Source organism: Macaca nemestrina, chromosome 15, assembly GCF_043159975.1.
Source record: "Macaca nemestrina isolate mMacNem1 chromosome 15, mMacNem.hap1, whole genome shotgun sequence".
In the NCBI taxonomy this organism is placed as follows: Eukaryota; Metazoa; Chordata; class Mammalia; order Primates; family Cercopithecidae; genus Macaca; species Macaca nemestrina.
This window is the reverse complement of record NC_092139.1, coordinates 31,271,195-31,292,408: the sequence shown is the minus strand read 5'-3', so window position 1 is coordinate 31,292,408 and position 21,214 is coordinate 31,271,195. Positions and strand designations below refer to the sequence as shown.

At 48.4% G+C, this 21,214-nt stretch overlaps 1 protein-coding gene across 8 annotated transcripts in view; it reads left to right on the top strand.

Annotated features, from left to right (window-relative positions):
* Positions 1-10,809, top strand: part of LOC105496219 (CBFA2/RUNX1 partner transcriptional co-repressor 2) — a 163,747-nt gene extending 152,938 nt beyond the window's left edge. For 5 of the 8 annotated variants that reach the window (XM_011766410.3, XM_071079502.1, XM_011766407.3 and 2 more), the window contains 3 exons: positions 1,107-1,175; positions 6,146-6,336; positions 9,644-10,809. In XM_011766410.3, the coding sequence (XP_011764712.1) occupies positions 1,107-1,175; positions 6,146-6,336; positions 9,644-9,943 (560 nt within the window). In that variant the 3' untranslated portion in view covers positions 9,944-10,809. The other 3 variants (XM_011766408.3, XM_011766411.3, XM_071079501.1) reach the window with 2 other exon arrangements.
* Positions 10,810-21,214: the final 10,405 nt, after the last annotated feature.

Sequence of the window (21,214 nt, the reverse complement as noted above, 5' to 3'; positions counted from 1 at the left end):
AATTTATAAAAGATTTACACAACAGGAGGAGAGTTTGAGATTGAATTGGAAGTAATTACATAGCAGCCTGGCACAAAGGCTTACAACTGTAATCCTAGCTCTTTGGGAGACTGAGACAGGAAAATTGCTTGAGGCCAGGAATCCAAGACCTGCCTGGAAACCCTGAGATAGTGAAACCCTGTCTGTGCAAAAAATTTAGAAAGGAAATTAGGCGGTCATGGTGTGGTACATGCCTAAAGTCCTAGCTACTCAAGAGGCTGACGCAGGATGACCTGGGCCCAGGAGTTCGAGGCTGCAGTGAGCTATGATCAGCTGCACCACTGCACTCCAGCCTAGGGGACAGAACAACATCCTGTCACACACACAAAAAGTAATTTGTAAAAATGCTGCCTCTCCTCCCCCTACATTTTTCCATAGGCTCAATGGTTAACAATTAATGTATTCTTATGGAATTTTCTATGTACATATTTAAAGATAATGTTTCCTAATGTTTTATTTTGAAATTTTTGAAACACATAGAAATTTTGAAAGAGACCATGGCCAACATGGTGAAACCCCAACTGAACTAAAAATACAAAAAGAATAGCCAGGTAGGGTGGTGTACACCTGTACTCCCAGCTACCGCTCGGGAGACTGAGGTAGGAAAATTGCTTGAACCTGGGAGGCAGAGGTTGCAGTGAGCCAAGATTGCACTATTGCACTCCAGCCTAGGTGACAGAGTGAGACTCCGTCTCAAAAAAAAAAAAAAAAAAAATCTGTGTGCACTTATGTTTGTATTTTAGGGAGTACTGTACCTTAAAAACCCATGTTGATAGGGGAAAAAATTAGGACATAATAGGTAAGTAAAAAGAAGAAAGTGAATATCACTTTTAATCTCACCACTTTGAAATACTGTTAATTTGTTCATTTGATGGGGATGTGTGTTTTAAAACTAAATATTTACTGTGTACTATTTTATAATCTGATTTTTAGCCCTTATATGAGAATTTTTTATACTAAATGAAATAAATGTTTGAGTCTAACTGGTGAATGAGAAATCTGATCAAAAATAAAACTGATGATCATAGACAGCTTCTGACCCTATGCTTTTTATGTCTCTTGTGCAGATTCTCAGAGAGAGTTCAACAGCAGGCCAGGTACAGGATACGTACCTGTGGAGTTTTGGAAGAAAACAGGTATGTGTCTGACTACTCACAGGTCATGCAGACTCACTAATTTGTGGGAGCAGAGAACAGATAACTGGGCGAATGGTTGGTAACTGGATCCTTTGGTTGTATAAAACTTGCTCCTCGTAGAACTCTAGGCTCTTGCGTCTCCCACTCTGGCTTGTCCTGCATGTCTTCTGATACCTGTCTTGTTACTTTGCTGGTCAGGAGTTTGGAATAGCTCCCTCTAGTCCCTTTCACACTCTTCCAATGGGTCACGCTGAGGCAATAAGTACCTCTTGACTTGCGCTGTTTCTGGGCCTGCAGCAGAGTTTGTTTTGCCTAATCTCTTCACTGGTGTCTGCAGTACACTGTGTTCACACTACTGCCACATTTGTGCCCAAATTCTGCTCTAGACACAGCTCTGTAATCCGTCTGTGCTTTCTTTCACCTTCACTGTGCCTACTATAGTGAAGACTGTTCTTGCTAGGCCTTCTTTTTTACAAGAATAAAGGATGGTGGGGACTGCCTATTTTGTAAGTTTGGGAATGAACGTCACATCACTAATGTCAACCTTATCCAAATATTGGCATTCTTTCCCTTCTTGCCTCCCCATCCCAGTTTCATTTTTTAAGTCCAATACAACTTTTGGTTTTCTTACTAAGATAAAATTTATTTCTACAAAAATGTAATACCTGCATTCATAAAGACTCTTTCAAGAGCATCTAGACAGTAGTAAGCAAATAAACAAAAGATATGAACAGACACATTATGCTATGAGAAATACAAATAAACATATTGCAAAATATTTTTCCTTATTAGTAGTCAGGATAATGTAAGATAAAGCATCTCTGATAAATTAACCCCTTGTCTTTAACCCTCCGTTGTTGACAATTTTAAAAGACCTTGTTGATGACACTCAATAATTGATCAGAGGCTTATATAAGAAATTAAGCGAGTACCTGCAGATTCTTGGAATCATTCCTTACTTTTCCTTTTTTTTTTTTTTTTTTTTTTTTTGAGATGGAGTTTCGCTCTTGTTGCCCGGGCTGGAGTGCAGTGGTATGATCTCAGCTCACTGCAACCTCCGCCTTCCTGGTTCAAGCTATTCTCCTGCCTCAGCCTCCCGAGTAGCTGAGATTATAGGCATGCACCACCACGCCTGGCTAATTTTGTATTTGTGGTATAGACGGGGTTTCTCCGCCCGCCTCAACTCCCAAAGAGCTGGGATTACAGGTGTGAGCCACTGCGCCCAGCCTCATTTCTCACTTTCATGCCTTTGAATGTTTCCTTTCAAAAGCAAATGGTCCAGACTTAAATACAAATTATACAAATTACTAAAGAAGAAACAGTGGCCGGGCGCGGTGGCTCAAGCCTGTAATCCCAGCACTTTGGGAGGCCGAGACGGGCGGATCACGAGGTCAGGAGATCGAGACCATCCTGGCTAACACGGTGAAACCCCGTCTCTACTAAAAAAATACAAAAAACTAGCCGGGCGAGGTGGCGGGCGCCTGTAGTCCCAGCTACTCGGGAGGCTGAGGCAGGAGAATAGCGTAAACCCGGGAGGCGGAGCTTGCAGTGAGCTGAGATCCGGCCACTGCACTCCAGTCTGGGCGACAGAGCGAGACTCCGTCTCAAAAAAAAAAAAAAAAAAAAAGAAGAAGAAACAGTATGGGTGGGGTGGGGTGTCTCACACCTGTAGTCCTAGCACTTTGGGAGGCCAGGGTGGACAGACCCAGCTACCTAGGGGGCTGAGGGGGAAGGATCGCTTGACCACGGGAAGTTAAGGCTGCAGTGAGCCCCTGTGCCACTGTACAATAAAGTATTATTTCACCATTAAAAACAATTTGGAAAACTACATTAATTTGTAAAAATCCTTGCAGCTGAAAATGGGAAAATGTATATTATGTTAATAAAAGGTGGAATAGAATTTTGGGAAATGAAGATAATCATAAGGTGAGAGAATAATTACTGTATACAAGATCTCTGTCTTTTTTTTTTTTTTTTTTTTTTTGAGATGGAATTTCACTCTTGTTGCCCAGGCTGGAGTGCAATGGCACGATCTTGGCTCACCGCAACTTCCGCCTCCCAGGTTCAAGCAGTTCTACTGCCTCAGCCTCCCGAGTAGCTGGGATTACAGGCATGCATCATCATGCCCTGCTAATTTTGTAGTTTTAGTGGGGACGGGGTTTCTCCATGTTGAGGCTGGTCTGTAACTCCTGACCTCAGGTGATCCACCTGCCTCGGCCTCCCAAAATGCTGGGATTACAGGCGTGAGCTACTGCACCCGGCCTTGTTTGTTTGTTTGTTTGTTTGTTTGTTTGTTTTTGAGATGGAGTCTTGCTCTGTTGCCCAGGCTGGAGTGCAGTGGCACAATCTCAGCTCACTGCAGTCTCCACTTCTCAGGTTCAAGCAACTCTCCTGCCTTAGCCTTCCAAGTACCTGGGATTACAGGCCCCCTCGACCATGATGCCCGACTAATTTTTGTATTTTTAGTAGAGATGGGGTTTCACCATATTGGCCAGGCTGGTTTCAAACTCCTGACTTCAGGTGATCCACCCGCCTTGGCCTCCCAAAGTGCTAGGATTACAGGCATGAGCCTGTAATGTGCCCAGCCACAAGGTATCTTTAAAACTAGTGACTTTGATTACTTGGGAGACCCCTTTGGTTAACTATAGTTAAGAGCCCAACTTTGGTGTTGGGACAGCTCGTTTTGAGTCCTTGCTCTGCTACGGTGCCATCTGTGACCTTAGATGACCTCCAGTAAGATAGCTAGCCAAACCAAGATAATTACTAATTCATGGTTAAGCTGAAGGGATAAAATGTACCTGAGAGCATTGTTACGCTGGCTCAATAAGAGGCATCTGAGAAGAGACTTTTGAAAGGTTCTTGGCCTCTGGGGTGAAGACTTTCTTTTCTTAAGGTCAGAGCCATAAGATGATGGAAAGTTGTTTCATTGCAGCCTAGAACTCTGTGTTTGAACCTCCCTTGAGCCCGTGCCATGTGCAAGAGGTAAACTGTGAGTGACTGTCCTTAGGCTTCTGGATTGTTTGGTCCTGTGGACTTATGTAGGGAGCTATGTATATTGGGACTCCACATTCACATTCTCATAGGACTGAGGCTCAAACACATGCAATGTGTTACTTTGCGGTGTCTACACTAGGGAAATCAAGCAGGGCATTGGTGATGGGAGGAAGTGATCAAGAACCAGGTAGCATGATGGTAAGTGGACAGGGTTTAAAAACCCAGGGCTTTTGGCCGTCTGCCCAAATCTATGTCTTTAGCCCATGTTTCTCCACCTAGTCTTATTTAATTGCCTCCTGGCCATTTATACCTGGATGCCCCAGAGGCACCTCTGCCTTCTCACTTGCCTCCATGCTGGCTTTGTGTGGACTGTCCATTTCATTGCCTAGCACTACCATTCTCCTCTTTCACCCCCACTTCCAGGCCCTTCGGTGCTCCCAACCTTTTTCTGTCTCATTCCTTCCTCAGTGCCACTTAATTCTGCCTAACTTCAGCCTCTTATATCAGTTCAATCATTGCACCAGTCTCCCGGTTGCTATCTCTGTCTTTAATCTTCCCCTTGCATAGAAACCTTTATGGAGTTTCCTTTGAAAATAAGGTCAAGCCAGCCGGGCATGGTGGTTCATGCCTATAATCACAGCACTTTGAGAGGCCAAGGCAGGCAGATCACAAGGTCAGGAGATTGAGACCATCCTGGCTAACACAGTGAAACCCCGTCTCTACTAAAAATACAAAAAAAATTAGCCGGGTGTGGTGGTAGGCACCTGTAGTCCCAGCTACTCGGGAGGCTGAGGCAGGAGAATGGCATGAACCCGGGAGGCGGAGCTTGTAGTGAGCTGAGATAGCGCCACTGCATTCCAGCCTGGGCGACAGAGTGAGACTCCGTCTCAAAAAAAAAAAAAAGAAAAGAAAATAAAGTCAAGGCCGGGCGCGGTGGCTCAAGCCTGTAATCCCAGCGCTTTGGGAGGCCGAGACGGGCGGATCACGAGGTCAGGAGATTGAGACCATCCTGGCTAACCGGGTGAAACCCCATCTCTACTAAAAAATACAAAAAACTAGCCGGGCGAGGTGGCGGCGCCTGTAGTCCCAGCTACTCCGGAGGCTGAGGCAGGAGAATGGCGTAAACCCAGGAGGCGGAGCTTGCAGTGAGCTGAGATCCGGCCACTGCACTCCAGCCTGGGCGACAGAGCGAGACTCCGTCTCAAAAAAAAAAAAAAAAAGAAAAAGAAAAGAAAGTCAAGTGGGGAGTGGTGTCTCACCCGTGTAACACTTTAACACCAGCACTTTGGGAGGCTGAAGTAGGAGGATCACTTGAGCCCAGGAGTTTGAGACAAGCCTCAGCAACATAGTAAGACATCGTCTTTACAAAAAAAATTTAAAAATTAGCCGAGTGTGGTGGGACACGCCTGCAGTCCTAGCTCCTCAGAAGGCTGAGGTGGGAGGATCATGATTCAGAGAGGTCAAGGCTGCAGTGTGCTGTGACCGCACCAGTGCACTCCAGCCTGGGCAACAGTTGAGCAAGGCCCTGTCTCAGAAAAAAAGAAAAAGTCAAATTTCTTAGTTAGGCATGCAAGACTTTGCAAAAACTCATTTCCATCTACCATCTCAAGCACAACACGTTGTCTTGATTTCCCCTGCCCACTGAAGAGCTGATCACTTTTCTCCTTGGAACTCTAGTTTCTTATAGTGACATACACGATGGCACCTGAAACACTTTCATACTTGGTCACAAGCAGTCAGGAGAGTGTGGTCTGTGTCTAGTCACTTGTGTCCACAGCCCTAGCTCAGTGACCACCTCCATCTCCGTACCAGCCAGCACCTGTGTGATGGACACATGAGTGTGAAGATCATGTGTTTCTCCCTGTGGAGTTTTAGAAAAGATCATTTTGTGTCAGCTCTGTCCTTACTTAGAATTGCAGTGGGGTGGGAGGGAAAAGATTTCTCGGCCAGTTGATTTTACTGTCACTTTCTTCTAGAAGAAGCTGTGAATAAGGTGAAAATTCAGGCCATGTCAGAAGTACAGAAGGCTGTCGCTGAGGCAGAGCAGAAAGCCTTTGAAGTGATTGCAACAGAGAGAGCACGAATGGAGCAAACCATAGCGGACGTCAAGCGGCAGGCCGCGGAGGACGCTTTCCTCGTCATCAACGAGCAAGAGGAGTCCACGGAGGTCAGAGCTCTGCGCCCTGGGGGCCGGGGTGGGTGGCTGGAGTGACCACGCCCACTGCCTTCCTCTCATACACTGGGCAGGAAGACACAGGCAGTCCACCCTTGAGCTCGACGAGGATAATTTTTATCCAGTGCCAGAAGAGTTTTGGTTCTCACGCTAAAACTTTTTTACATGCCAAGATAGTGAATTGTTACATTGTATTTTTACATACATACACATATAGAGAGAGAGAGAGGCTCAGTGTATTGGTTTAAATTTTGAGAATTCACCCTAAAGACAGTTTGTGTAATTGCATGATGATGATAATGACCAGCATTGACAGAGTAGGCTTACTGTGTGCCAGACACCAGCAAAGTTGTATATTTTCTTTTTGAGTCTCACAGTGGCCCTGTGAGGTGGATAATATTGAATCCCTAATTTGCAGATGAGGAGACTGTGGCTCAGGGAATGCAACTGTTATACTCCTTGGTGCTGAAGTCAGGATACAGGAGTAAGAAAGTGCAGGGTCCTATAGCACCTAGACTTTTTACAAAAAGGATAGCTGGTTTGTGGACTGAGGTAACAGGTTGGATATATCTGCCTGATTGCCCAGGGCCCAGGACTTGGTGATGGTTCTATACAGGACGCTTGGGTACTACAGTAAGGAGAAAAATGAACAAACTGAAAAAGTAAACAACCTGTGACAACATGAGAGCAGCCCTTTTGGATTTAATGCAGTTTTTCTGTAACTTTCATTTCAGTCATTTTTCAGCTTTAAAACAAGAAACCAGTTTCTTTCTGTAAGTAGGTAGATCTCATCTACTGGATGGGAGACCAGCTGTCTTTGGGACATTCTCTTGAAGTTCAGCACTCACTCTGTCACCGAGGCTGGAGTGCAATGGTGCAGTCTCAGCTCACTGCAGCCTCCACCTCCAGGTTCAAGCGATTCTCCCACCTCAGCCTCCCAAGTAGCTTGGACTACAGGTGCGTGCCAGCACTCCTGGCTAATTTTTGTATATTTAGTAGAGATGGGTTTTTGCCATGTTGGCCAGGCTAATCTCAAACTCCTAGCCTCAAGTGATTCACCCACCTTGACCAATGTGCAGATGAAAATGCCTAAATATCATGTTGCTATCACAGAGGATGTGGTGAAATTCCTTATTATAGCTCTTCAATACAGATATTATGGATTGTGAGAAAATAGTTTCTTTAATCCCTCTCCCTTTTCATTCTCTCCTTCTCTTTTTTTTTTTTTTTGTGGAGAACAGGGTCTCGCTATATTGCCCAGGCAGGTCTCGAACTCCTGGGTTCAAGCTATCCTCCCGCCTCTGCCTCCCTAAGAGCTGGGATTACAAGCATGAGCCACCACATCCAGCCTCTCCTCCTTTTTCTTTAGAATTGTTTTTGAGGCTGGGCGCAGTGGCCAATGCCTGTAATCTCAGCACTTTGGGAGGCCAAGGTAGTATGAACACTTGAGCTCAGGAGTTCAAGACCAACTTGGGCTAGATGGTGAGACACCATTTCTGGGGGAAAAAAAAAAAATTAAAAATTAGCTAGGCATGGTGTCACGCACCCGTAGTCCAGTAGTTATTTTGGAGGCTGAGGTAGGAGGATCGCTTGAGCCCAGGAGGTTCAAGCCTGACCATGATCGTAACACTGCACTCTAGCCTGGGTGGGACAGCAAGACCCCATCTCTTTAAAAAAAAAAAGAAAATAGATGATGACGATGGCAAGATGAGGGGGAAAGAAAAGAGAATTATTTTTGAGAGTGATATATCTGTTTCTGTTCTGTATGTTTAATTGTGTATCTGTAGCCATCCATATCAGTATCTGTATTTGTCCTTATCTATCTACTTTTATCTCTGTGTTTATCTTTAACTATGTCTGTCTCCAAAGAAAGAGTATAGCTCTTGGCTTAGAGCATAGATCCTGGATCTGGACTGCGTAGGTTTAAATCCCAGCTCTCCATTTTGAGAATTGTGCTTTTAAGGAATTGTAATTTTAAACAAGCCACAATGTAGCCTCCAGGTGAGGTGTACACCAGCACGTATCCCTGCAAAATCACTTTCCAAAGCAGGGAAAGGATAGAGGGCCCATCTTTTGGATGAGTTTGCATTGGACCAAAATGGCTGATTCTTGCCCATCAAGAATATTCACCTAGAATATTCTTGTTAAAATTTAGCAGGTATCCCTGGAGTTTCTTGTTCATCTTGTGAAAGGTGGTTTGGTATGGGGGAGGAAGGAGGCCATGACTGGAGATTAGGAGTCCTGACTTCTAGTCACAGTTCCATCTCACACTGGCAGTATACCCTTGAAGGAGTCAGTCTGCATCTCTGTCCAGTGAGTATAGCAGCTCCTATCCTATTGGTCTGATAGTTATTAGGGAACAGGCACAGTGGCCCATGCCTGTAATTCCAGCTTTTTAGGAGGCCAAGGTGGGAGGGTCCTTTGAGGCTGGGAGTTCAAGACCAGCCTGGGCAATATAAGGAGACTCTGTCTCTACAAAAAATTAAAGAATCAGCCAGGCATGGTAGCACATGCCTATAGTCCCAGCTACTCAGGAGGCTAAGGTAGGAGTGTGGGAGGATCCCTGGAGCCTAGGAGGTCAAGTCCAGCCTGGGCAACATAGCAAGACCCTGTCTCCAAAAAGGAAAACAAAACACCAGCAGCAGCCTTGGTTAAGTCAGATTATTAGTAAAAACAATGAAGATTATTTCTCTAGTGAGGGAAGCAATATCAGCCGGGTGCTTGTAATCCCGACACTTTGGGAGGCTGAGACAGGCAGATCACTTGAGCACAGGAGTTCAAGACCAGCCTGGCCAACATGGCAAAACCCCACATCTACTATATATATATGTATAATTACGAAAATTAGCCAGGCATGGTGGCACATGCAGAAAGGAGTAGGATAAATGTTCGTCTTAACACGTGGTCTTAGGATAGATGGCTATTGGGGGAGATTCTTGCACAGAGTTTGGTTTGGTTTATTAAAATATGAGTCAAAAGATGAGTCCATGCCTTAAGCAGAAGAGATGGCCACCTGCCCTAGGCTGGTGCTGTGTAAAGTATTTTCACACACACTCCTCATTTCACTGTTCTGTCATCCTGCAGGGAAGTAGTTTTCTTGTTTCACAGGGGAAGGAAACTCAGAAAGGCAGTGTGTATTTCTCATAGTTAAACAGCAGTAGAGGGAGGACTTGACCACAGGTGTATGTAGCTCCATAGCTGGGGTTCTCTACATGCAGCCCCTTGCTTTAATGTGCAGGGAATGAATGGCAAGCCTGCCCCTCGATCCCAGCAACCACTAACTGATGCCTGTGTCTTGCAGAACTGCTGGAACTGTGGCCGCAAAGCCAGCGAGACATGCAGTGGCTGCAATATCGCGCGATACTGCGGCTCTTTCTGCCAGCACAAGGACTGGGAGCGGCACCACCGCCTCTGTGGTCAGAACCTGCATGGCCAGAGTCCCCACAGCCAGGGTCGGCCGCTGCTTCCTGTAGGCAGGGGCTCCTCGGCCAGGTCTGCCGACTGCAGCGTGCCCAGCCCAGCCCTCGACAAGACCTCGGCAACCACATCGCGTTCCTCCACACCTGCTTCGGTGACAGCTATCGACACCAACGGACTCTGAGCCCCGGACTCTACTTACCCTGATGGCTGCTCAGCACCACAGAGTGCTTGGGCTGTGGGACTGGCTGTTGGAACCCGTGCATGTAGCTCCGCTGGGTCATTAACAAGAAATGAATTGGAGGCAGGAAGAGTCCAAGCCTGAATAATAGCGCCCCACAGCCTCTCTGGACACTTGCTGTCTGCGGAGCCAGTGTGCCATTCTCTGCACGTGGGCGGCCGGCCCAACCTGCCTCCTCCATGGCTTTCCTGGTTTGTTCCTCCCCACTGAAGCTGACTTAGCCAGCCCCTTTTCAGTGTAGACCACCAGCTCCCCTCCCCGTCTCCTTGAGTCAGCAGACTGTCCAATGTGCTCAGCCAGGCTGGAGGCAGCAGGCAGCAGGCTGTGGAGGAGGCCCCTCGGACAGGGAGCAGCCTGCCTAACCCCTGAACAGCTCTTTCGGCCCCATCTCCACCCTCAGCAGATGACACTGATTGGCCTCACGGGGACTTGGGTAAGCAACAGGCGGCACTCAGGACTCTCTTCTCAACCTTGCTGTTCAGACTTGTTAAGATCTCAGAGTCCACAGGAAAGAAGTCACTGTTGCAATAAAAGCACCCGTAGTAGCAAAAACATAAATAAAACTTCCCCCACATCACAGATGATTTTGGACAAGATTTTCCAACCTTGCTGGCTACTTTAGTTTGGGACCCATTTTTTTTCTCATTTGATTTTGCTTGTGCAGAAAATAGTTTCCAGCACATGGATTGGTCTGAGAGAGAATGAGACTCAGTTGTGGATAGTCTGTTCTCTCTGAGCATGTTGGCCAAACTAGTATCGTCAAATTATTGAGTGGATCATCTCTTGGAAATGCAGAACTTCTGCCACCACTTGGCTATTTGCACAGTCGTCTTGTTCTGTGTCCTTTTATCTCTCAGACCACACACATCTGGAACGCTGTGGGCATCTTCTGCCCATGGGCTCTATTTGGCACCTGCTGAGCCACAGTTGTCCTGCTGGACGTGCTGTGGCAGGTTGGTAGGACTTGCCCCCACTGTCAAGGCCTGGTCTTGTCTGAAAAGCCCTCCTGGACCTCAAAGAATTCTTCGGACCTCATAGTTACAGGTCATTATATCTACTATGTTGATTTATCATCAGGCACACAACTTCTGTTTCCTTCTCTTGTGTTATCTGATAGCTTCTCTCCTTGAGCTCATCAGAAAGGTTTTATGAGATGTGAGAACCATTTTGGGAAAAGTTGATCAATTTTTCTTCCTAGCTTCCCATTTTCAAACGGGACATCACCTATATCCCTTTCAGAATGTTAGGAACTGCCTCCCACATTCTTCCCTGTCTTTTTGGGTTTTGTTTTTTGTTGTTATTGTTGTTGTTTTTTAACACAAAGTCTCGCTCTGTCAGCCAGGCTGGAGTGCAGTGGCATGAACTTGGCTCACTGCAACCTCTGCCTTCCAGATTCAAGCAATTCTCCTGCTTCAGCCTCCTGAGTAGCTGGGATTACAGGCGCCCACCACCCACCATGCCCAGCTAATTTTTGTATTTTTAGTAGAGACAGGGTTTCACCATATTGGCCAGGCTGATCTTGAACTCCTGACTTCAAGTGATCCACCTGCCTTGGCCTCCCAAAGTGCAGGGATTACAAGCGTGAGCCACCACACCCGGCTTGTCCTTTTGGTTTTGATGGGAGTCTGAGGACCCCGACTGCTCTGGCTCTCCATCTTTGAGCTTCTAGCATCCTCTCACACCCAGAAATCAGTTGGAGTAAGTCTGATTGGCCCTGCTCCAGCTGGCCTTTGAAGCACAAGTTTGAATCTCCACCTTCTGTGCACTGACCAGAGTCTAAAATAAAAGCTGTCAGTACCATAAAGGAAAAGGGATCCACACAGGTAGCCTTGTCATTGCCTACAGGTACATCTTACTTTAGAATTTCAAGTGCTGGCCGGGCTCAGTGGCTCACTCCTGTAATCCCAGCACTTTCGGAGACCGAGGCAGGCAGATCACTTGAGGTTAGGAGTTCAAGACCAGCCTGGCCAACAGGGTGAAACCCTGTCTCTACTAAAAAAAATACAAAAATTAGCCAGGTGTGGTGGCACTCAACTATAATCCTAGCTACTCAGGAGGCTGAGACAGGAGAAGCACTTGAACCCACAAGCCAGAGGTTGCGATGAGCCGAGATTCTGCCACTGTACTCCAACCTGGGCAATACAGCAAGACTCCGTCTTAGAAAGAAAAAAAAAAAAAAGGCAAAATTTGAGAATTTCAAGTCCCTAATTCACTCTAACCAAACATTTTCAGTCTACAAAGAAACCTAGTGCACGACACCTTTAAAATGCCTAGATTTCCATTGCCTAAAGTAAGGTGTGGCCAGGGAAAGAACAGCAGGGAATCATGTTCCTTTGCTGTGGAACACGTAAGCCCCACAGTTTTCCAGTCAGCCTAATACATGGGTATCCCCCACCCCCATCTGCCTCCTTAAGCCTCAGTCCTTAGTGGGGAACCCTAACTAAGGGGGATGGAGTCAGTACCCCGGACAGGGCCACATTTGCATGAGACACAGCTGTCTCACAAGGAGGTCACAGAGCCTCTATGCCAGCTTACTGGTTTTTCATGGATTTGTTGGATTAACACTGTAAGCAGGTTTTGTTTTCGTTGTTTTGTTTGTTTGTTTTGAGATGGAGTTTCTCTCTTGTCGCCCAGGCTGGAGTGTAATGGCACGATCTCAGCTCACTTCAACCTCTGCCTCCCAGGTTCAAGCGAGTCTCCTGCCTCAGCCTCCCGAGTAGCTGGGATTACAGGCACCCGCCACCACGCCCAGCTAATTTTGTATTTTTAGTAGAGATGGGGTTTCTCCATGTTGGTCAGGCTGGTCTCAAACTCCCGACCTCAGGTGATCTGCCCGCCTCAGCCTCCCAAAGTGCCAGGATTACAGGCATGAACCACTGTGTCCGGCCTTAAGCAGGTTTTTAAAATCTCCAGTGGCCATAAAACAAGCCAGGGTAGCTCATGCTTTTACTGGTTGGAATAAGGAGCCAAAACCAACAAAATAATATTTATTAGGGCTCAATGCCCATTTCTATGGCTAAGGCTTAGGTTTGGTGTGCAGAACCTGGCCTACTTTTGTGGGCTGTGGTTCCTGTGACAGTTTCGTTTTCTGAATCTTTGTAATGCTTTTCCACGTGCTGCCCAGAGGCTGATCTGCAAACCTGCGCAGTATTCCACACTGAAGCTCAGTTTGCAGACCTTTTGCTGTGTTAATTCTGGTCGGTTTCACACAGAAGTCACGAGGGCCTCTGCCCAGGACCTCCTATTCACATTTCAAGAATCCCTTTCTGAAAGTATCCAAGTCTCTGGTCAGGAGGAGGAGCACCAGTGGGGTAGGGTGGGCGGCGGCTAGAGGGGCAGGAGCGAATCCAGGTTCCTTGTGTGGTTTCCAGCCTCTGCTGACAGCACCTCAGCTACCAGGTGGGGAGTGGAAATTCAGGCTGCTTAGAGGACTGACCTCTACAGTTAATATCTGCAGTGACATAAAAGGCAAAGAGGGGCTGGCATGGTGGTACAGAAGGTATCAGTCAAGCGCAGGCTCCTCAGAAACCTAGAAACCAAAAAGCAGATGCGATATGTGACTGGCCATCAGCCAGACATGTCTAGGGTGAGACCAGTGCTCAGCACCACCTGCCAAAGGACGCTGATGAGTTGTGGGACATAATGATCTGCCAAGTGAGGAATGACTGCAGGGACCGGAGAAGACCAAAGATGCCACATGTCCCAAGAGTTTCTTGAGGGCTGGGTTTCACACCTCTGATTGTCCTTTTTTGTCCCCAGCTGCCTGCACCGTGCCTGACTCCATCTTGTGGGGAAGGTGACTCAAGAAGTTGTTTAAGCCCAGGCCTAGGCAGTCCACCTCGGGAGGTGGGGGCACTCCACCCTGGGGGGCCTGCAGCTCCAGGGCTGGTGCTCTAGCAGATCCACTCAGGCACGGTTGGGTGACTGGGGGGGTCACCGATTGGGTAGATTATTTCTAGGGCAGTGCTGGGTTAGAAATGTCTGCCAGTGGGTCTGTCTGGAAACAGGACACATCTTCCCACCACAAGTCCACACCTGGCCTCGGCTGCTGCCCGCTCTCTGCAACGTGGACTTCCTTTGCCCATTTGGGCCAGAAGGTCACCAGGAGTTCATCATCACTGCTTGGTGTCAACTTGACATCTTCAGCTTCCAGACAAAATCTACACTTTACTTTGTACAGCCCTGTCCCAGAGTTAGTGACCCTCAGCTTGTCACCTGCTTGCAAAGGGTATAGATGTCGTCCTGGGTAGTTCTAGAGGATATCTCAGCAAGTGCATTTGAAGGTTCAGCACAGCTGGAACTGTATGGTAGTGAGCTCTTCAGAGTGAAAACAGAATGACCGGATGGCCGTCTGTCCTGGAAACTGAAGAGTTGAATAAATCGCTGAAAATAGAACGCTTCGTGGAGGTTTTCTTCAGAAGTGAACTAGAAGTAAGTTTTCCAGGCTCCCAGGTCAGTAGACCAAACCAACTTCCTTAGATTTTTTTTCTTTTTAAAGCTGTTTGCAGAAAACTGGGTGGTAGCATGTCTGAACCAAATGGAAGAAGAGCCAGCGGAGCATGCACTGTTCCAGCTCGGGCCACATGGCCAACTGTCGAGAGCAGCCCTGCCCAGACTGCAGTGGGGTCTGTGCCAGCAGCTCCGCAGGGCCCTTCCAACTCTGGAGTGTCTGTAGTTCTTGTGAAACCAAAACGTTGACTACCTGCCTCTTTCCTCGGGCATCGACGTGCTCATTTCCAAAGATGATGGTGCAGGTGACCTTTTCCATCGTGAGCCAGGAGAAGGTTAGGAGGCCTGAGGGGCAGGCGTTGCGTCCCCTCCTCCCCCTCCATAGCCCCTGAGGTGGAGCTTCCCTCACAGACCCCATCTGGTCGAGCCTACGGCTGCCCAGTGTACACTCAGTGATGCTTATACCAAATAGGGCATGTGTGCTGGTGTCTGTTGGGGACAGCCCCATCCCTACCTTGGAGAATTGCAGAGAAGCAGCAATAAGCATTAGGCGAATGATTGAAAGGACTGCTGGGCCGAGAGGCCTTCAGTCCCCTTACGTGGCTTTCCAAGTTCCTGATGAGGCTACAAAGGCTCCACTCATAAAAGAAAGCCAATAGTGTAAATAAATTAAGAACGAAGCCTCCACGCGTGATTTTTAAGGGGGATGATGAATGTGAAACCACCCACAGAATGCGTTAGAGTCTGGTTTTTCTGTGCTTTGTCATTTTACTCTGATAGGAACTTTTGTTACCTAACTCTGTGCATAACTTATTTAATGTACTGTATAAATGAACCAAAACTGTTAAATATGTATTTAGTTTGTTCTACTTAGTCAATAAAAAGGCTATATTCCTTTTCTGCCTCAAGCTGGAATGGGACCAGGAGGAAAGGTGGTCCCTACACTACAAGGTGTCCCCTCACCCTTATTCCCAAATCCTTGAGGAAGGGGGAGAGAGGGGCCCCAACTGGTTCTAGTCATGGCCTGAAGAGTGCCCAAGGGCATGAAGCAGGGGGTGCCTGCACCCCATGTGCCTGGAGCTGGCCTCTCTGGAAAACCAGCTGCACCAACTGGTCAGTGCCCTGTGGGGACCAGACCCAACCAGGCTGGCTGCTGGAGCCCACCAGTTGGCCTTGCGGTCAGGGGCCAACAACAGCTTCCAGACACTCCCCATTACTTCTCTCTTAAGTGGTTTTTTTGTTTTGTTTTTGGGGGTGGAGGCGGGCAGGGTCTCTGTTGCCCAGGCCGGAGTGCAGTGGCGCAATTATAGATCAATGCAGCCTCTACCTCCCGGACTCAGGCAGTCCTCCCACCTCAGCCTCCTAAGTAACTGGAACTACAGGCATGGGCCACCACGCCTGGCTGATTTTTTGTATTTTCTGTAGAGACAGGGTTTCACCATGTTGCCCAGGCTGGTCTCAAACTCCTGGGCTCAAGCGATCTGCCTGCCTCACCCCCGTCAAAGTCCTGGGATTACAGGCATGAGCCACTGCACCCGGCTAAGTTATCTTGTAATAAGGAAAAATGAACCACGGAGAGTCTGACCATCTGTCCTGCCTGAACAGGGTGGTGGACTTGTGGATATATTTTCTAGTGACTTACGTATTTTCTTGTAAAATTTTAACACAAATGTCAACAGACCTAGACTTGTCAATATTCACTTATGTCCTTATGACACTGATGTTAAATCACAGGTAATTTTACTGTTGCCTTCCAATTTATTTGCTTAATGGTTGCATCATTTAATTGAGGCCATAATTTTTTTAACTCTTCACCTCCTGTTGGGCAGTTGGATCGCTTTCGCGTTTTCTGGTGCAGCATACATCTATGCGTCCTTTGCATTATTTATTTCCTTAGGATAATTTTCCAAAGTGGAATTTTTGATACTGAACATTTCTTGGATCCTTGAAATCTGTACAAACTACTCTCCCTAAAAGCCCAACAGCTTGCATTGCCTCCAGCAGCCCCTGGGTGGTACTTTCTGTGGCCCAAAGGCTGGTGCAGGCACACCTTTGTGTGGAATTTCAGGCTGCCAGTCTGGTTTACCAGCCGGTGAGCTGAGGCCTCAGTTCTGTCACTTGAATACCCATCTGTGCTCTCTCCCTGAGACCCGCCTCTCCTGAACAGCCTTGCCCAAGAGGCTCGTTGCCACCACCAGCTTCACAGTCCCCTAGAATGCAAGGGGAGACGGACTGGTTACTAGGTCTGCAAACAGGGAGAAGGGCTGGCCTGTGGCCTAGGGCTTGGCTGTATGATCTTTAATGCAGGTGGTGCCAACTGCAAACCTTTCTGGGCTGCACTGCAATCTGCCCACCTAGAACAATGACAAGATCTCAGCCATGGGACTGTCAGCCCTGCACAAGAGCACTATGTTGGTGGAAAGGGTATGTGCCATAGAAATGGCAGGCTGAAAATCTTTTCTTGACTGCAAAACACCCAGATGCCAGATAAATTATAATGAATGTACTTTTAACTGCATTGCTGAGGTCACAGATAGGACATTCCAAGAACTCAAGAGTTGGAGGGAGACTTCCTCTAGGCACAATGTGAGACTTGGTTTTGAGCATATACAAAGTGCAGAAACAAAACTGGGGCCTTTCCCCAAAGGCAGATAGCTCAGTACCTTTGGCACCGTGAAAAGGCGGCAGGGAAGATCTGCCCACCTGCAGTGGAAACTGAATTGGAAACAGCTCTGTCCCTGCTTGAGAAAAAGGAAAAAAGAACTGGGACGGGCATGGTGGCTCACACCTATAATCCCAGAACTTTGGGAGGCTGAGATCACTTGAGCCCAGGAGTTTGAGACCAACCTGGGCAACATAGTGAGACCCCCGTCTCAACAAAAATTAAAAACTTAGCTGCGCATGTCAGATTTATACTTAAGGAAGGTCAGGGAATCCTGGTGCTGAGAAATTAAGATAATTAAGGACCTTCAGGATCAATATTGTGTGTCAACCAATTATACGCTGTCCGGAAACGACACTGAACCTTCAAGGAAATGAGCCATCGTTAGCAAAGTCATCAGGAACAATAATTGATTTAGACGCCTGGGACTTCAGATATTACAATCACCAGATACAGGCTGGGCATAGCAGCTCACGCCTGTAATCTCAGCACTTTGGGAGGCTGAGGCAGGCAGATCACAAGGTCAGGAGTTTGAAACCAGCCTGACCAACATGGTGAAACACATCTCTACTAAAAATACAAAAATTAGCCAAGCATGGTGGCACACGCCTGTAATCCCAGCTACTCAGGAGGCTGAGGCAGGAGAATCCTTGAACCTGGGAGGCGGAGGTTGCAGTGAGCCAAGATCGCGCCACTGCACTCCAGCCTGGGCGACAGAAAGACTCAAAAAAAAAAAAAAGGGGCACCAGAAACAGAAAACAAAATATGAAACCTCTAAAGATGGCACTGAAAAAGAGCAAAAAGAGTCTGAAAATGACTAGGCAGATTTGAAAATAGAATTCTGGAAATGACAATCATTGAAATAATGCATTATTCAACAATAGATTACACCAACCTGAAAAAGAAAATTAGTGGTGCGTTACCTTTGTCAGAAAGAGACAGGCCGGGCGCGGTGGCTCATACCTGTAATCCCAGCACTTTGGGAGGCCGAGGCGGGCGGATCACGAGGTCAGGAGATCAAGACCATCCTGGCTAACACGGTGAAACCCCATCTCTACTAAAAATACAAAAAATTAGCCAGGCGTGGTGGTGGGCGCCTGTGGTCCCAGCTACTCGGGAGGCTGAGGCAGGAGAAGGGTGTGAACCCGGGAGGCGGAGCTTGCAGTGAGCCGAGATAGCACCACTGCACTCCAGCCTGGGCGACACCGTCTCAAAAAAAAAAAAAAAGAGAGACAAAGAATTGGGAACTATGAAAGATCTGTCCCTCTGGAAGGTTAGGAGGGGAAAGCCTTCTCATGTGTTACCAAGGGCAGCATCCAGGAGCCTGCTGACTGGTGTTTCTCAGCAGAAAGGGGACTGTCCTGAGGTGGGGGTAGGATCTTGGGAAGCAATCATGTCTCTTGCCCATCTCTGCTTCTTTCTGACTGCTGGTATTTCAGGGTCAGGGTCACGATTAGGCATGTCCTCTTCTTAGCCTTCCTCCCAAAGAGGCTTGGAGGAACCCGCGACCGACCGTCCCCACTCCTCAGGTGACTTCGTTGCCTGCTGCCAGGAGCCCTCTTGTGGACAGAGCTGGGCTTTCCCCCTGGGTTGCCACCATCCCTGAGCCAGATTCCTTTCCAGAGTACACACCAGCAGCTTTTCCTTCCCCTTCGCATTAGCGTTTTCTCAGGCTGCCTGTCCACCCCATGAGTTAACATTCTCTAGGTTCCTCCTAGGGAGTTCCAGAAGCTATCGGGGCTCAGTCTCCCCACCTTCTGAGGGCTGGCTCACCCGTCCCCTCGCACTGGGCTCGTCCTTGCGCCCTGTCTGCCTTTTGCAGGTCCCAAGGCCATTGTTCCTCTTTTTGGTGTAGCTGCCTCTGCCTCCTCCAGCCGGGGCTGGTTTCTGCTACCAGAGGGTGCCCTGTCCCAGTGCTGTTCACTCCCGACGGCTAGCAGCTGTTGGTGCCAGGGAGTGGATCCCCCCTGCATGACCTACTCACTGAGCTTTTTCCTCCGTAAGCTGGGGATGCTAACAATGTGTACGCCTCTGGGGTGTTGTGAGGGTAAGATGCAATCAACAACATGGGTATAGCCTCTAGCACAGAGCTTGGCACCCAAGGTGTCCCTGTAAACTGGTTGCTGCCATACCTGTTTCTCTCCCTGCCAATCTGTGGTTTCCTTGAGGATTGGTGTTTGTGTCCAGCACTCTATGTGGAGCCTGGTGTCCTGCACGAGTAGTATGTTTCAAGAATAATTTTTTGAAGACCACCTAGTTCTCAGTCCCTTTCGGCCCATCAGAGGCTGTTAAGGGGACTTGTTAGGAGAGCTGTAGGGCATTGGCCACCGTCTAGACTGTTGCTGGCTGCAGCCTGGCCTGGCACTGGGCCAATCCCCAGGACAGGTTTGAATATATACAGGTGCAGGGAGTGGGTGGAAGGGTGGGGGCGGCACCTGGCTAAGGAGCCTGGAGCTCTCCTGACTTCAGGGCTCTGCCTGCCCTTGACCGAGTGCTGTCACCAGCCCAGGACATCTGATAATCCCCAGCACCTGCCACAAAGCAGGTGCCCAATGGTTGTCAAAAGGAGCTGAAGACCCACCAAGAGCAGGATTGGGAAAGGCGCCCCAGTGCAATGGCACTCCCTACTTCTCACAGTGGAAGCGTGGCTGTGGTGGACAGGGGTGGCTTGGGACAAAGGCCACGGACAGGGTAACTGGGGTTGCAAATGGCCCAGCTCAGCTGGAAAGCGCCTTGACTGCCAGGACATGAAATTATGACCTTGATGCTGAAGGCAGTGGGTGCCACTGAAGGGTCTTGGCCAGAAAGGTGCGTTTTCAAAATGGCAACATTTTGAAAGCCCCCTCTGGCCGTGTCTTTATAGGGAACGGATGGGGTAGGAGCCAGGTGAAGAAGTTGCTGCAGTCTTCCAGGCCAGAGAGAACAGTGGCCCTGACTTGGGGGCTGGGGCAAAGCACAATGGTGGGGATGGCAGGCTACAGGTGAGGTGGGCTTGTGAGATTGACAGACGAGGCACAGGCTTAAGGGCTTCCTCCGGGTCCCCACAGCCCCAGCCCAGCTCCGACGTTTGTTCTGTGGCTGCGGCTCCAGCCCCGTCTGCGCTCAGCTCCACTCCCACCCACTCCCTGTCTGGCACCCTCCTGTCTCCCTGTCACCTGCAAGACAACATTCCACTCCCATGCACCCGGCCTCCTCAGCTGGCCCCAGCCCTCACACTCCAAGGCTCCCTTCTGCCCTCGCACCTGCCCAGAGACCTCTGCTCAACTTTCACAGCTCAAACCAAACGCTCTCCTAAGTGGCCCCCTGACCCTACTGGACATCCCCGCCTGCGTGCCCTCCCCTGCAGCTCCAGCCTTCGGGAGGGAAGGAGGACACAGCCTCTGTTAAAAATCATAATAAAGAGGTGTCCACCTTCAGAACTGCACTGCAGAGGGAGGCAGGCATGGTGCCCAGGGCACAAAAACTAAGGAGACACCCACCACAGATAAGTCAGCCTGAGGGTTTGGGCATGTTTAAAGATGGCAGTGGGCTGGGCACGGTGGCTCATGCCTGTAATCCCGGCACTTTAGGAGGCCAAGGTGTGCGGATCACTTGAGGGCAGCAGTTCGAGATCAGCCTGGCCAACATGGTGAAACCCCATCTCTACTAAAAATACAAAAAAATTAGTGGGTGTAGTTGTGTGCACCTTTAATTCCAGCTACTTAGGAGGCTAAGGCAGGAGAATCACTTGAACTCAGCAGGCAGAGGTTACAGTGAGCCAAGATCACACCACTGCATTCCAGACTGGGTGACAGAGCAACTCTGTCTCAAAACATAATAATAAAAAAAAAAAAAAGATGGCAGTGGGAATTTTTTTTAGTTTTGAGGATTTGTTGCTACAGTTTTTGTGGAGGACAAAAGAAGCCTTTACAACACAGGATGGAAAGCAGGGCGACTTCCTCCTCAGCTGTCTTCTCTAACAAGAAGACACACTGCCCAGCCTGGGCAACATGATGAAACCCCCATCTCTACAAAAATTAGCTGGGCGTGGTGGTGTGCACCCATAGTCCTTGGCGCATTGCAACCTCCGCCTCCTGGGCTCAAGCGATTCTCCTGCCTCAGCC